The 17,351-nt window shown below is 36.7% G+C and overlaps 1 protein-coding gene across 1 annotated transcript in view; it reads right to left on the bottom strand.

The window, feature by feature from the left end:
• LOC131684765 (uncharacterized) overlaps window positions 1-17,351 on the bottom strand; it is a 713,337-nt gene that overhangs the window by 382,748 nt on the left and 313,238 nt on the right. Inside the window, exon 2 of the mRNA XM_058967900.1 lies at window positions 8,466-8,746. Coding sequence (XP_058823883.1) covers window positions 8,466-8,488 — 23 coding nt within the window. The 5' untranslated portion in view covers window positions 8,489-8,746. The remainder of the gene's footprint in view (window positions 1-8,465; window positions 8,747-17,351) is intronic.

Raw genomic sequence — 17,351 nt, 5'->3', positions numbered from 1 at the left:
ATGCTGTAGCCTCATCTTTGATCAAGAAAGTTACAAAAAGTTCATCTGAAGCGCTAAAAATCCGCAAATTAACACAACATATTTCAAATCGAAAACTTTCTCCTTCGCAGCCTTGCTATTTTTGCAAGAGCAAATCCAAAGTGACGAGACGTTCCGGATTGGGTGGGACAGTTCCGGATCTCAAGGTCTTGCCGCGCATGGGAGAACATCCGTAGGAATGGTTGACAGCTAAATAGCTAACGAAAATCGGGAGAAATACCGCCGCCGAGGAACTCTCAGCACCAGCTAGCAGATAAATAAGAACGAGTAGCGCCAAGAATGAAAAGAGCTCATATGAAGGTGGTTGTAAAGAGTTGAAAATCATTATGTATCGACGGATTGGTTTGTGTCTCAACAGGTGACAATTTTTGCAGCAGACCTGAGCAGGTCAGATAAACCGCGAAGGTTGGAGAGCAAGTAATTAAAAGCAACAATGGAAAAAGTATGAACGGTTAACGCAGGATAAAAAAAGTAATAGCATAATCCCTACAGAAATAGTACCTAACAGTTACCCCGGATGGATGAGGATTGTGAGATATAACAGGTTGAAGTTTACTCGGTAGGCCATACTAATACAAACGAATCCGACACTACCACGAATTAACAGGCCGCGGTGTCTGTTAAGGATTCCTTCTCTATAACAGACATTTACTCGATTTGTTGAGCTGAGTCGACTGGTACACAAGATGCGGCATTTCAGATCTCGGCAAAAATCTTCAAAGTTTGAGGGTTTTTATACCTTTCCTTTATAAGAAACTTAGAAAAAATCAACTCCCTCTCCTTGCAAATTTTCTGCGCACGGGCCGGACTTCTAATATGAACTGGGTATTGAATCCTTACGGAAAGCTCCTTACAAATTTCATTTCAGAACAATCCAGATAAATTTCAATTATTAACATATTTTATCTAAAAATATTATTTCAACAACGAGTAAAGTAAAATATCACTTCCAGGTGGATTGATTCGAACTATTTTTCCTACAGAACCCTCTAATACACTTTTTATAAAGTTATAAGTGTTTTGTTAAGCAAAAAACCTTCAAAACAATTTTGATCAGGTTAGGTGTATTGAATGCTTCACTGTGCGTTCGATGCTAAAAGTTTGGCAGTAACGTTTAATCCAACCCTCCCGCAACTTGACGTTTAGCCTAAGTTGTTTGAACCCACCGTGTTTCGAATGATGTCGCCACCATAAAACGCCGTCCACTAATTGTGATACTGTAAATTTCTATGCGAGAAAATAATTCCGTGACGTCTTTTACGAAATTGTTTTCTTTATTTACATTCGGAAGAGGTAATGAAGATGATCATTTCAAAACAGCGTAATAATTTAATATAAATACAAACAAGTTAATTCGTAATTTTGGAGTTTCATAAAAGGATTACAAATTGTGCCGAATGTAAAATGTAAAATGCATGATTTGATTTGAGTACGCTTCTAGTGTGAACTTTTTCAACTTCCGTCGCCCTTGAAACATCTTTGGCATATGAAAATTCTCGAAAGTTTGTCCTTTATCCTTAAATACTTTTAGTTTTGTGATTATCATTTTTCACTTCGCATTTGACAAGGCGGGATTGACTTCGATTGTTTATTTCTGACAGCATAGCATCTAACTGATAGGCGCTGCGACATTTACGGTGCAAAGGTTTCCACGAAATTCAGAAGTGACAGCTCATTTTTTATCGGAGAGGGAGAAAAACAGTCCAGTACTATTGTGTGTGTATTGTTTACATTGCAATACAAATATAACTACCTAATACCTTAAGACTAAATGAAGGTGCTCACTAACTGGTATAAGCGCCGCTGGTTTATATGCTGATGGTTCCAAAAAATCATAAATCATTTAAAAATAATGCATCGGAATAAAGATGCATTATTTTTATAACAAAACAACACTAAACCCCCAAAAAGTCTTCAAAAATAAATTATCAAAAATAAAAAAAAATCTGAACAAGAAAATTTTCGCTGTGAACAAGTTTACCCTTTTTTTAGAAATTGCTCTTGAATAAAGTTTGAACCGCCATTTTAGACCACAGACCCAAAAAAAAGTGGTTTCAACGATTTGTATAGGAGCTGTCAAGTTGATCCCCCTCTGGTTTAATCACACGACTCACCGTTGACTGCTCGATTCGGAGTTTTGTTTCCGATGCCCCGATGAGAGAGTTAAGGATTTTCCAAAGTTAATTCGCGATGTTGCTTCTCGGGTGGCGCCATTTTTTCCAATTATCGAAAAACTGACAACGATGAAAATACAGTGTAAACAAAACACTCTAAACTGCTTTTACCCACATTTTCACGATAAAATATTTTATAGGTTATTTTGAACAGCGTTTTTTCCGTGATGCAACTTTTTGTGGGACACACTTTGTAAAGTGTTCTACATCTGAAAACTCATTTTAAACAAATTATGTGAGGTGAATTGTCAACACCAATTAATTCTGAGAGACTTCCTTAATTTACATGACGAACCCTAGATAGACAAATAGTACCGTGCGTCTCCTCTAGACTTGTCATTAAAAATCACATTTTTCATACTTCGTGTAAAAAAGTCATTCATTTCCGGAAAGTACAATAATTTGCAAGTATTATGCACTACATGCGATGTTTCCGAACTGTTTCAAAAAAGTATAATCACTTTGAATATATGACTTGTATTTTTATGTACAGTTTATCATTTAGTGTACATGTCTGGAGGAAAAGAAAGGCCTGTATTGGTCAAACCGAACGGTGAATATAAGCCCATTTGGGCTCAATTTTCAACTCAAAAGATATATTTCTTTGAATAACTTTGGTGCTAACGAAGTTTTTTTTTCTAAATTTGAACTCAAGCAGAAAATCAAAATCTCGTCCTGTTTCTAAATATTAAAAAATATGTTAAATGAAAACAAAATAAAAATTTGAGGTTTTGTCCAGCTGGGCTACAGTGTGCGTTGTGCCAGTACCCAGATTGAGGCAAAATTTTGATAGTGGTGCTTGACCTCAGAAATAGTAATACAGTAAGATTCCGTTTTTGGCATGCTCCCTTTTTGGAACACTCCGATTTTGGCAACAAATTGGTTCCGTTTTTGGCAACATTTTTGTTGGTCATAACAAGTCTTTTAGAAATGTGCAAAAGATATTTTTTTTGTATCAATTTATATCCCATTTAACTTCATTTCCAAACATGGGAGTCATATTAACCCTCAAAGGCGCAAATCAATTTTTTTTTAATATTGTGAAAATTGTCTCATAGCGTTATGTATTTAAGTGTTACCTTTATTTTACACTATACGTGTTTTATTTAATAGTTACAATAAGTGTAGAGATGCATTATTTATGTAGGGGAATGTGTTCGGTTGTCGGAACACCTTTGTTTTTGGCTCACAACATTACTCCAATTAAACAATATATGGGAATAAGCATACCAATAGAAAGCTAGAGGCCTTAGCTAATAACTTATCGAAGCATTTAATTTCATTTGTCAATTTAAAAAAAGTTATTAACAATCTAGTAAAATGATAGCTGTTTACCATTGTGAAAAAATATGGTCGGTTGTCGGCACCCTAAAAAAATTTAGTAAAAATGGAAAAATATGAATGATGATCATCACGATTCAAATGGAAAAGGAAATTTATTCAGTTCAATACCCATCAAAGGCATTATGAACATCATTCTTCATCAGAACCACAATATGTGTATGTGAAAAACTAGTGCGAATATTACGCACTGCTAATGCACTGACGAATCGCATTCACTGCCATTGAATTAGTTTCAGGCACTCCAGTTTTTACCAAAGCTTCAGGCAGATCAGATAGAAGTCAGTCAAAACGGGAGGGTGACTACAAGGTAACCCCGAGCCCCCCCCCCCCCCACCAAATTATCTGGTCGTGACAATCTGGTATATACGGTGCTACCTAGCGGTGAAAACACGACCAGGTGGGCTTTCTTCATGTAAATGTAAAACGCTAAACCGGAAGTCGCCTTCCTGATTTTAAGAATGGTGCCAAAGATCGATCTCTGGTATCTATTCGTAAAGCCCGTTCCAAAATACCCATATTGATTAGGTTATTGAGAGCATTTGCCACAAAAAATTGGGTGCCGACAACCGATTTTAGTAACCTTTTTGAAAACTGATCAAAAGAAAACTTGTGGTGAACATTTCGGCGCCATTCAACGTTGAATCACAAAATAGAATAAATTCACATCGTAAATATTCAATGCGCATACTTTTTCGATCGATTTACTTCTTTCTGTAACACTAAGCAAATCATGAAAAATACTTTTGAGTAGAGTTTCACTTGTTCAAAAAATATATTGGTTGTAGAGCAGAACATTCGAGTCTGCTTCAGCAATCGGCACAAAAAGATCGCGCTAATATATAACACAAATAATATTTATCAGTATGTCCATATCTGGTTTCTGTCAAAAGCTACATAGGGGTGCCGACAATTGACCAGTGCCGGCAACTGACGACTTTCCCCTATAATATGGACAAGTTGCAAGTGATTTTTACAACAAAAATGGTTTTCTTCAAAATTTAGGTTTGGTCTTAGGTCTTCAAGCATTGCAGTTCGATTTTCAATCTATCAATTCCATTTGAAAGATCAACGATGGGTTAGTTATGGAGAAGCAATAAATTTATTATTTTTTTAAAAGAGCTGTGTTTTTTAAACAAAATTGTTCAATAATTTTCAGAAAGAAGACATAACAACCCCAGCAACGAAATCAACACTACCATTCAGTGAATTGTTCAAGTTTTGACGTTCAGTGGGCCGAAGAAAAGCGATTCGAATTAAATGCTATTTTACATATTCGTAATAAGGGGAATTGCACTCGAGAAGTGCGCGAAGATTGTACGAATTCTACAAGACGGCACAGTGGGCAGAATGCTACTTTCGACGCTCAAATCCTCTAGCGCCCTGGCTATGTATCCTGAAGGATTTGTGTCATCGGAAAGTATCTTGGATGAAAATGAGCATTATTTTGACAACTGACTAATAAACGTTTCTTGCAAAGAATAAGCACTGCTTTATGACTGAACTACAATTCGGAAAACTGAAGAAAGGACTAGACACAGCAGTGATTTAAATAAGATTACTTTATAAATTACTTGATAAATTTATTCTCAGTTAGAAATATTATATTTGAATTCGAAAACAAGAAAATATTTGCATATGTTTTAGTTTACTCAAAAATTCTCTAGCGAAGTAGAAACTATTTAACATGAATTATATTTTTTTCCTCATTTCATTTGTCTGTAAAAGGCCCACCTTTCCCCACTTTTTCTCTTCGTGGTTATAAAGTTAAAGCTTTTTACTAGTCACAAACAAAATTCCAGCTGCCGCCATCTGCCGCTTCGTGAGTTATTACAAATTTTGTGGAACACATTTTTTAATATTTTTGTTGAAAACAACCTTAAAATGTCATGATAACATTTATCACTCTTCTAAGCATTTTTATTATTGTATATTTTCGAAGATTTAGGAATAAAACATTTATTTCTAGATATATTTTTCATAAACAAATGTTAAAATTCATTTTCTCGAGTATTTTTTAAATGTCATGTAGCGCCATCTACATAGGTTATAAAGTATAAATGTCTTCAGTACATGTGTTGGAAATATCAAAACAAACAACTATGCCGAAGAAAGTTTTTTGATAAAACACCTCTATCAAAAGATAGAACTGATTTTGATCAATTTCTACTTATCTAGATTAAAACCAAAGTTGTCAAAATAATGATCATTTCCATCTAAGATGCTTTGCTAAAGACACTAATACTCCAGGATATATACCCAGGGTGGTAGAGGTTTTGAGCGTCGAAAGCTTGCCCCACTGTACGACGTCTGAATTTGATAAAATCATGAATAAAATTGAATTTGCTTATTTTTTCTTTCATCTCATTTCATTTCACATGTGATTAAAAATCCTTGAAACATGAAGTCGTAAATTGAAAATCCAAACTTTAAAAATAAGGTTCCATTTTTGGCACGGTTCCGGTTTTGGCAACTGAAAAAAATAAAATTGTTGCCAAAAACGGAATCCTACTGTAATTCAAAACTTGAATGTGTTAGATTAAAATTATTTTCAAAGTTAGTAACCGATGGGTTGGCAATAGATAAGGATGGCCAAAATGGCTGAGCACTTAGTATGTATAATATGTAGCCACACACAAGTTCATAAACATAAATTTATACAGAAAATGAGTCATTCCCAATAAAGTGCTCTTGAGAATATCAAGACAGTATTTATCAATCAACAGACAGATAAGGATCTACCAAAGTTCAACAGTACTACTTCTAGAACAACCCACAGCAGCTATCACCGGTAGGGTTGGGAGTACCGGTTTTACCGTTACCGAAAACCGGTAAAACCGTCCAAATATCCTATACCGAAATACCGGTTTTATAAGAATGAAAAACCGGTATTCTCGGTAATTTGGTAGGAAGGACTATTTAACAAAAGGGTTTTATTGTTGCACAGCTTTGACACGCTTTAGAAAGCTTTTCACTTGCTAGTGTTTTCAAATTAGGTGCCATGCACAGTAAGTTTGCCTGTTTTAGAACTTTTTAATAATAATATAAGCAGGGGAATAGTGCTTATGTAAGCAGCGATAACAACCCGAAAAAAATCCCACATGTGAAATAAAACTTATCAAAATATGGAGGAACAAGAAAATCTGCAAGACAAAATCCATCAACTCCATATTCCCATACTCCATTTTGTATTCAATTTATTCACACTACTAGCAAATCTATAACGCATAGACCTATCATAGAACTCTGACAATAGATTCTGCAGTTTTCATCAGCAATACTGCCTCAGGGTACGTTGAAATAAAATTAAAAGAAGATTGTTACAAAGCACTGGTTTTCAAGACAAGGCGGAATTTATGCGGTTTCATAAATTGAGTATGAGTGTTCGAATGACACTTTTGGATACCAGTGACAAATTTGACCTTGATCAACCTGTCCTATAGCGTTTTCGTTTTCAATAGGCTGAAACCCGTTCCGTTCCAATTTATGGTAAACATCACCTTTACGTCCGAGCATTTGGGTAACCAGAAAACAATAACTTCAGGTCTGATTTTCTATGTATTTGTTTTTCAAATCTCGGAACACTTACTGTATCTAGCTACCCAAGTTCTTTTTTGACTAATAAGCGACGACACTTTGCATACTATGATACACAAACCAGATGCTAAATCACATCCTATTTTTTATTTTGATTATAGAGGTTTTAATCTTAGGGTCATCTGGCTCTCTTTTTGAGTTAGAAAAATTTCTAACCCTTTTTGCGGGATTGAGAATCGAACCCAGGTGAGCTGCGCATAAGGCAACCGATTTACCAACTACGCTATTCCCGCCCCTTAATGTGGACTTTAAAAAAGATCATAATACCATAACAGTAATCAAATCAACATTCATAAAGCTTATTCGATATAGGAGTACTGTAAGAGCCAATCATGTTCTCTGTTAAATGATCAAATACCCAATTGGTTTTGTACGTTGAGCGATTATTTTGTTAACACAGTTTGTAATTTTTTTTAAATACCGGTTTTTACCGGTTTTACCGGTTTTTTCATTTTCATTACCGAAAATACCGGTTTTTTAAAATCCTCCGGTTTTCCCAACCCTAATCACCGGGGAACAACTACTAGTTTTTTTTGTTTGCTGCTTCGACACTAGTGTTGCAGTGCTATCTGTGCAAACTCGGTCTCGGTAAAAAGTTTTGCATTCCAAAATTTTCATTATTTCCCTAATTGTTGTTAGAATACACAAACAGCAAATTTAACTAACCGTTTGTAAACCCAAAACAGGGAAAACAAATTACCGAATGTAATTTAATAAACATGTGTCACAGGATGTGTTCAAACCAGAGCAGATTTCATACTTGGCCAGTGCTGGCAATTAGCATGCGCTTACATGGAATTCGAACAATAAAACATTTCCACACATAGAGCAACTGGCTCTCCGATCGCTGCTTCGCTCCTCGGGGAACGATCTAACGTTTTGAGCTTGTTATTTCGCTCTAAAGCTAAGACAAACGTTCAATGCAACTCTAGAACGTACTAAAAGCAAACAATTAACGTCTCTAAAGCAATGCAACTATAAAAGAAAACAAAAAAAAACAGCAAATCAAAATCAAAAACTAGAAAAACAAATAGTAAATCAGTATTGCCACTCCTGCATTACAAATCGATTCGTGAGCATTCGTTTTCCAAAAAGGCCATCCAGAAGGTGATGAAGAACCAAAAACAAAACAAAAAAGAAAAGATAACAATCCGCCAAACCTGATGAAACGAAACACGAGATCGAACTGGAAACATACGAAATGCTATGAAGAAAACCGCATGTGTTCGTGATTGTATGGAAATCGAAAAAAAAACAAGTTGCAGTGTGTAATATAATAGGTATGGTAACTAAAAAACTCAAACACAACAACACCTGTAATGACGCAGTTTTGCCATGGTTCATGTTCTACGGCCGGTTCGGATTCGGTTCCGGGCGGGACGACCTGACCTGAGGTCTGTGTCACAAATGGGATAGCGTTTTTTTTGTTTTGGTTAGTTTTGATTTTTCTCAGATGGTTTTGACTTAGGCGGAAGGGGAGGAACCCCTAACGAACACACCACTTCGTTGGATCCTCGGGTTACTATTACTTTGTGTGTTGTTCTCTCTGTCTTTCCCTCTCTTCACAGCGGCAATTTGGTTCTTCGTTTCCCGCACTGCAAGAGAAAAGGATGATGTTTCATAGGGGTCAGTTAGGCCTGTGTGATGATCGTTGGCAAGGGCAACCGTTGCCTAAATGATGGCTATTATAAAAAGGTATATTTAGGATTGTTATACAGATGTTTTTTTTTCTGTGGAAAGGGAAATTATAGAACCATAGAAACAGTGGTGTAGAGAAACAATTTCGAGTATTCTGAAAAAAATTGAAATTTGATTTACTGAAACAGAGGTAATCACCACAATCAGAGCATACACACGCGCACAAATATAAACACGAGGAAGTAACATAAATAATGGAAATCATAACAGTAATTAGGTACAGGGGGCCGTCACAGATCAGATGACAATCATCAAATATTCACGACACACAAAAGGGATTATTATCGAACGATTTAGCTACCACTCAGTACACATTACATTTTATCGAGGGTTAGGATAAGGGGGACAGGAGGTGAACAATGAAAAAAATAATTTAATAACCGATAAAGGAACTATTTACTGTACTCAAACTCAATTCATTCGGTGACAGTTGAACAATGAACTCAATTGAACATGTTATTCTTTGGTGCTAGCCAACAACCACTTCAGCACACCGACTGAACCCATTTTCATTGAATAATAGGGTACACCTCACGCATCCAACCACCCACTGCTGGCAAGGGGCACCAGCAGCTGTAATTATCAAAGTGCAAACAAAGATAGCACCCCACACTATGCAGCGAGAGGGCAATGGATGGACGGGTTTATTATCAGATTTCATTGGATTCCGATGGCAGCCAGGGTGCAGAGTTACTCGTGCGCGTTCAACAACACTGAATGACGCTAACTTTGCTTTTCCCCGGTGGCCTGAATGGATCGAATAGCGAGTAAAGTGCTTCGTTATGCTCGATAAAATCAGGGCATTGTTCTTGGCGAGTGCTGACCGGTGTAATAGTGTACTAAAGAAAATAAGGACTCTAGGCTTGGCATTCCATGGGGTATTCTTTTGTCTATAGGCTAGATCTTATTTTCCGTCGTGTACGCTTTTGTGGATAGCAATCGGTCGCCCGATCGCACTTTTCATACCGGTTTGAAGGGTGTATATTACGACGAAATGGGTATAAAATATACACAAAAATTAGTTACGGCCATTTTTTTCTCTAAATTTCTCAACTGTTCTTGGATGTTGGATTCAGAAAGAATTGTACTCTTCCGACGGATACAACAATATTGTATTGTTCTTTTTGTGCCGGATTTTTTTAACAATCTCCTTTAGTCTTGTAAGATCCTTATTAAACTGTAAAAATGACAGACACTCGAATATTTGGATATCATGAGTGGAGTAGCCAGGGGGCTCCTCGGGCTGTTTGTACGCGGGACATGTCGGGACTATTTTTATAATTCATACTATTTGCAACCAAAAACATAATTTTCTTTTTGAATAAGATTCTAGATGCCATTTCAAATCAAAATGCTCAAAGAAACTTTTTTAATTACGGTAGTTCCCAATATATTTTTAATTTTGTTTCAATAACACAATTATCACTTTTCACAGGTTTTCTGCCAATTTATTCCACTATGTGTATTTATAGTTAAATGCACTTGCACTTCATTATTCAATGGTAAAAAGTTCCGTACGTTCCACTAAGACCTCCGTTATCGAGTATATTGTGTACACAATTAATTTGAACAGATGGAGATGGCTTTTGGTCACGGTTTTAGCCAATATTATTTTATTTGGTCTATCGCCTACGTTTCGAAGGTCTACGCCTTCATCTTCAGGGCAAAACTACAATTAACAACTTGGTGACATATAACAATCACAGATTTACAATCAGTACAGAATTACTTACAACGGTTACAATAATATCATAGTCAAGTGATTTTGAACATTGAATCTCAAAACGCAACACGCTACTCTACACTGTAATATCATTAAGTTTGGTTGAAATTAATTTTAAACGGAAATATTTAATTTATCGGAAAGCTTACATAAAGGAACCCCGCGCACATCACTAGCAGACTGAGCAATGAAATGTTTCAATAGAGCAAAAGTATGTGTAATTATCGTCTTGGTACGGAACAGATGGTAGTAGAAACGAAAATTTGACAGATGGGATGAATCCGCAGAGCGAGAGAAACAATGAGAGAAAGAGCAAGTAATGGTTATGCTTAATGCGAGAGAGAATGCAACACACCAGAATATGCTGCGTTCAAATTATTTGTGTCGGTCCTGAAATTTATCGTCGAACCGTCACTGAAAATATGGCACATTTCTAGAATTTGAAGGGCCGGCAGTCTATTGTCATGATCAAGAATTTTGGTTCTTGACAAATCAAAACTGTGCTCCTTTTCGATCATGTGAACCATTAGCGCCGTCTTTTTGAACTCATCTGCGTTTCCTGTCTCCCGCTCACAGTTTGACGATTTGAAATCGTTGTATCGTTTTATAAGCGAGCGGTGGCCAGCTAGTCGTTGTTTGAGTTGCTGAGTTGTTAAACCAACGTATGAGCTCTCACAATCTGAACACGGAATGCGATAGATCACATTCCGCTTAGATTGTTCTGATGTTGGATCTTTTAATTTTGTGAATAGAGAAGAAATGGTTTTTGTACATATAAAGCTTAAGGAAACATTTTTGTGGTTTCTTTGAATGATTTTAGAGAGGGCAGGCGTGAGACCATCTACATGGTGGAGCGATCGAAATTCCATTTTTTCGCTCTCGGGGATGCACTCACTCTCAGCACTCACTTGCTGGTTGATGATTCGGTTTATTAATCTGTTTATCAGGCCGCTGGGGTAATTATTATTGCGTAAATATTCTCGTACCGTCTGCTTCTTTTCGATTTCAGATTTGCAAGTAGACAGCCGAAATACTCTCGCAATGAACCCCATGGCAGTGTTAAGTTTTTGTGTGAGTCGATGGAAAGAGAGGTAATTTAAAATTCGTCCCGATGCTACTGGTTTTCTGTACCAGTCGGTTTGAATTTTTTGTTCGTTCGTTCTTATTAGGACCATGTCCAGATAAGGCAAACGGTTGTTGCTCTCAATCTCGCACGTGAACTGAATGTGTGGATTGTATGCATTCAGGGCGCTTTGCACGTGTTGAATTTTGTCAGCTGGGAGAGCAGTGACCAGGTCATCCACATACTTTCTTAAAAAGGGAATGGGTATATCGATCGTTTCTAACACATGATCTAGCAACGTTTCCATTACTAGATCTGCTAAGGCTGGGGATAATGGGTTTCCCATAGCTGTTCCCGATTTTTGCCGATAGTATGCTCCGCGGAATGCGAAATAACTGGAGGAGAGATTGAAATCAATGAGGCTGATGAAGGTATCTTCATCTTTTATTGTTGTGTGTTTCTCGATCGAACTCCAATTGTTTCGCACCGCTTGAATGACCAGGTCTCTGGGTATGCAGGTAAACAAACTCACGACATCGAAGGAAACCAACACATAGTTTGGAGGTAATGTTGTACTATTTATAAATGTGCAAAACTCGTAAGAGTTGAGCACATTGTATTTGTCCTGATTGATCGATTGTCTGAGTATGCCAGCTAAGTATTTGGAGAGATCATATGTTGGACAATTGATACAAGATAAAATCACCCTCAGAGGGTTATTTGGTTTGTGAATCTTCGGAAGACCGTAAATTTTAGGGCAAGTCGCGTGATGTGTAATGAGTCGGAACCTGGTTTTTTGGTCGATCATATTTTGTTCGTACAATGAATTGACAATTTTGTTGTTTTTCGTCTGTACTTTGTTCGTCCAATCCGTGTCAATCCGTTCATTTTTGATTCATATTCTTCTTTTTTCATAATTACTGTTTTATTTCCCTTATCGGCGGGCACGATATATACTTCAGGATTGTCACGGATGAACTTTTTGCTTGTGTGAAGTGCTTCGATTAAAAATCGATTCACAGGGTCAGAAGAAGATTTGAAGCAACCGTTTTTTTTTTGTTGACATGGTTTTGCATGATATTTGTGAACTGGTTGCGACTTGCCGCTTGTACCGCATCATCAGACTCAAGTTTTAGGATGGACTCTAAGTCTGCAATAATTTTGAAATACGGTATTTCTCGATTATCCTGGAAGGGCAAGGCAAACTTAGGACCATATCCTAAAAAAATCATCGTTTCTTGAGGAACTACCACATCAGTGGCGTTCCGTATCTAAGACTCGTTTACGGTGAAGTTGAGCGGCGACTCAGCATTCACTTTCGCCATTAGGCGTTGAAACTTTGTCTCAGTTTTGGCTTTGGGTAACCGGTTTTGTTTGTGGAAGAAACATTCTTGGGAGCTAAAGAATGTATTGTATGTATGCGGCGGGGTTACCTGCATTATCTGCTCTACTAGCGATGCTTTGCTTGACTCTAACTTTTTGATTTTATTAAAGCTATCCTTGATCTCGATGTTTAGAATTGTTCGTTTGAAGCGATCCATGGCCTTCTGTAAGCTTCCTCTGTATGGGCTGGCATCTTCAAGAAGCGCGTTGATGCAGCGGAAACTATTTTGGATGTGTGCTGGATGCAGTTCAAATTTTCTGCATTTTCGCAGGAACTCTTTGCGACTGAGTTGAGCGCACAGTTTTTCGACGTTTTGTGCATAGTTTTTGTACAATCTGCGATGCGGCGGTTGTAAGCTATTGTAGAAAGTTTTTTTTTTTTTTTTACAATCAGTACAGAATTACTTACAACGGTTACAATAATATCATAGTCAAGTGATTTTGAACATTGAATCTCAAAACGCAACACGCTACTCTACACTGTAATATCATTAAGTTTGGTTGAAATTAATTTTAAACGGAAATATTTAATTTATCGGAAAGCTTACATAAAGGAACCCCGCGCACATCACTAGCAGACTGAGCAATGAAATGTTTCAATAGAGCAAAAGTATGTGTAATTATCGTCTTGGTACGGAACAGATGGTAGTAGAAACGAAAATTTGACAAATGGGATGAATCCGCAGAGCGAGAGAAACAATGAGAGAAAGAGCAAGTAATGGTTATGCTTAATGCGAGAGAGAATGCAACACACCAGAATATGCTGCGTTCAAATTATTTGTGTCGGTCCTATATTGGCTAAAACCGTGACCAAAAGCCATCTCCATCTGTTGAAAACAAAGTGGTCGTTCTTCCAGTTAGCGACAATTAATTTGTTTTTTTTTATTACAACTTTTTCATAAGTTATTCGCGTTTCTCCATCAACAATAGGTTTGTCAAAAGGCCCACAAAACTTTTCCATTGACATTAAGGCGATATTGTAAACCGTTGAAAAGCTACATGAAAACAACCAAAATATGATTCAACTATATGGTTTAATTATCAGACCATATGATGGAATAAGATTTTAATTGTTTTCGTGTAACTTAAAACTGGGTGTTAAAAGTCTCCCGAAGGGTGTTTGTTTTACAGAGACTTGCGGTGAATACTCTCCAAGGTGAACCGCTCAACGGAAATCGAAAAAGGTAAAAAAATATTGAGAAACTGCAGTAGGGTGTACTTGAGCGGTTCAATTTCCTAAATAATTCTTTTGCAATAAAAAAAGAAATGATAATAAAAAAAAACCTGTTTCAATCCACCTAGAGGTGCAATTGTTCCTTTTTCATTTCTCCAAACTATGATATAATAGCTGGTTCGTACAATATAACATTATGGAAATGTCTTTCATTCTTATTACACCTGGTAAGTATATATAAGAGCACCTTTTTGCATTCATCGCGGTATCGGTTTGAATCGGAGTTTTCTATGTGATCGCACTCCACAACCCGTAACTCCGGAGCCGGAAGTCGGATGGAGATGGAATTTAATATCAGTTTCCGGGGACGCAACAGCTTTCATTTGAGACTAAGTTGATCAAATCAGTCTAGCCATTTTCGAGAAACCAATATAACCGTTATTCTTAATTTGGATGCTTCCGGATCCGTCGATGGTGGCCAGTGTGGCCAAAGAGACTTTGAATGACTGTTGGTGACCTAGATCTACAAATTCAACAGTTGTGTTTACATTTTGGAAAAAACTCACCTTTTTACATTAATCGCAGAATTCGTTAGAATCGGGATTTGCTGCGTGATCGTACGTATCACCCTGTTATTCAGGAACCAGAACTCGGATCCACACAAAATTCAACAGCAGCTGATGGACCTTTCATTTAAAATCAAGTTTGTCAAAATCGGTTCAGAAAATTCCGAGAAACCGATGTGGACAAATCAACAAATTTTGTTTTGTAACCATACTCTTCAACTCGTAATCCGGAACGAGAGGGAGTGATGAAGGAGGGAGGTGTAAGGGCAAGACAGGGGGAGGGGCGGCGACGCAATACTCAACTGCATATTTTGCCTTCCATTTGAGACTTGATTTGAGAAAATCGGTTCAGTCATCACCGAAGAACCGATGTGATATTTTCGAAAGTATGGAGTTTTTGAACCCGCCATAAAAAAATTCAAATTTTTGAGCTCCAACTTTGTAACTTTTATGTGATGCGTGAAAATTGTCCTTTTGTTTTCAAAATAAAAATATCGATCGTTATTACAATCTAAACGAACGACTTTTTTCCATCCGATATCGATAGACAGTTTTGTACATATCAAACATCCCAGAACCATTCAACGTATTCGAAATAACCGGAAAAGAAGGACAAAATTTTGACATACAATTAAATTGCATTCCAGCAAATGACATTCGGCCTCATAGCCCTGTTGGTCTAACAGCTTTTGGACAATAATTATTCAAGGCTTTTGAAAAAAAAATACCACGACATTGAGCATATTGTTTGGTCGTGCACTAAATATCACTAGGCCAGATCCCAATTAGTGGATTGGATAGTCCTAAAAAGGTCAACCGATGTTGCTGTTAAAGATATCCTGGCTTACAGCAATCCTCCCTACATGGAACTAATCTATAATTTTTAAAACACAGTACCTAACAAAATTTAATTATATCACATTTAATTAATCATACACCATTAGGTTTTCTCTTAAATTCAGTTTTGTTGTAGAGTCAGTCAACAACAAAAAATATGAATCTGAGAAAAAGGTGAACTTTAAAATGATAATAATTATAGTGTTAGCTTTACACAAATTACTATTGTCAACAAACCATCTGGTTTGAGCGCACCTTTCACGTATAACACCCTGCAGAGTTTGGCATATAAAAAAGGGTGACGAAAACATAGAAGGAAAGAAGGAGAGAAGTAGAATTCTTAAAAAGCTAGCGAAACGCGTGTGAATTACAGCTAAATTTATTTGGATTAACTAAACTATACGTAGGACTACTTGCTCTAAATTATATCTAAATTACATCTAAGATTTATCTCTTCACTTGTATGCAGTGTTAAGGTAGTTTGCTAACTTTTCTCAGGACGTGAGTGGATTTGATAAACTGATCGGACTGAATTATTAAAAACTATTTCTTATCAGTCTAAATAACGGTAAGCGAAATCAAATGTATAAATAACTACCCTACTTGAATTCTATTAATTATATACAGTTCCAAGACTTAAAGCAACAAAAGGCACAAGACGTCCATCTGGACAGGAATAGTAGGAAATCACCAAACGTGAGTCTTGCCATTGTTTAAGGTTAGGACTAATTATCTGATGAATTTATATTCTCATACGGGGATTTAAAATCTTCCCTAATTGGAAATAAACGGGGACATTGCAAACCTGGAAACGAGCATAGTAATTCGTCTGAGAAATAACAACTATTTTAACCTTTAAATGCTAAATGTTGTTTTAAAACAACATCGCGAAAACCATCTCAAAATTATCATAGTAACATATTAACCCATTCATGCCTATGTTGTATGTGGACAACATCGTTTTTAAACAGCTATAACTTTTGATTGTGGCGAGAATTGCTCACAAAAACAAGTAAGGCTCATTAATGTTATTATTCCCTTTAATTTGAGTATTAATAGGTGCAAGGATCAGCTCTAGAACTGAAGTTATTGCAATTAGTCTGATTGATTTACGATGGAGCAGTACTGCCAGGGACAGTTTACATTGACGACGGAAAAAGATTTTTTCATATATCTTTGTTGTGATGAAATATTATTGAAAACTGATAAAACTTATCAATTTAGACTGTCGTTGGCTACGTTTTCCACGTAATTAGACTATTGTAATTATTCTAGGACAATTGTATTGAGTATTAGAAGGTAAAAATTGACCAGCTTCTAGCACTGCCATGGAAGCACCTATCTTTATGAAAATTGGCTTTTCATGTTTCTTGACTCCACCGTTTTCAAGAAAAAATAGTTTTGAAACCCTACATGCACTAGAAAAAAGCTGGGCATGAAAGGGTTAAAGGCGTGGGATAATTTTCAGAAAATTTGAAAAAAATGGTTAGCGCCTTTAAGGGTTAATAATATGTAAGTCTTAAGAAAAAAATCGACTTTTATATCCGCTTAATTGTTAGTATCACTGAGAACTTATATACAAGTAAAGTTTTCAATGTGTGTAAGAAATAAAACTGCCGATTTGAAAGGCCACCAGCAAGTATCAGCATGCCACTAGCTGGCGCTACGATCGGCCAGAAAATGCTGTACGGTCGTTGCGTGCAACCTTGGATGCAATTGTGATTCAAGCATGCGAACCTGTATGCGACGGTTACTA

The sequence above is a fragment of the Topomyia yanbarensis genome, chromosome 2, assembly GCF_030247195.1.
Source record: "Topomyia yanbarensis strain Yona2022 chromosome 2, ASM3024719v1, whole genome shotgun sequence".
In the NCBI taxonomy this organism is placed as follows: Eukaryota; Metazoa; Arthropoda; class Insecta; order Diptera; family Culicidae; genus Topomyia; species Topomyia yanbarensis.
The sequence above is the reverse complement of the archived record's forward strand: the minus strand, read 5'-3'. Positions and strand labels throughout refer to the sequence as shown.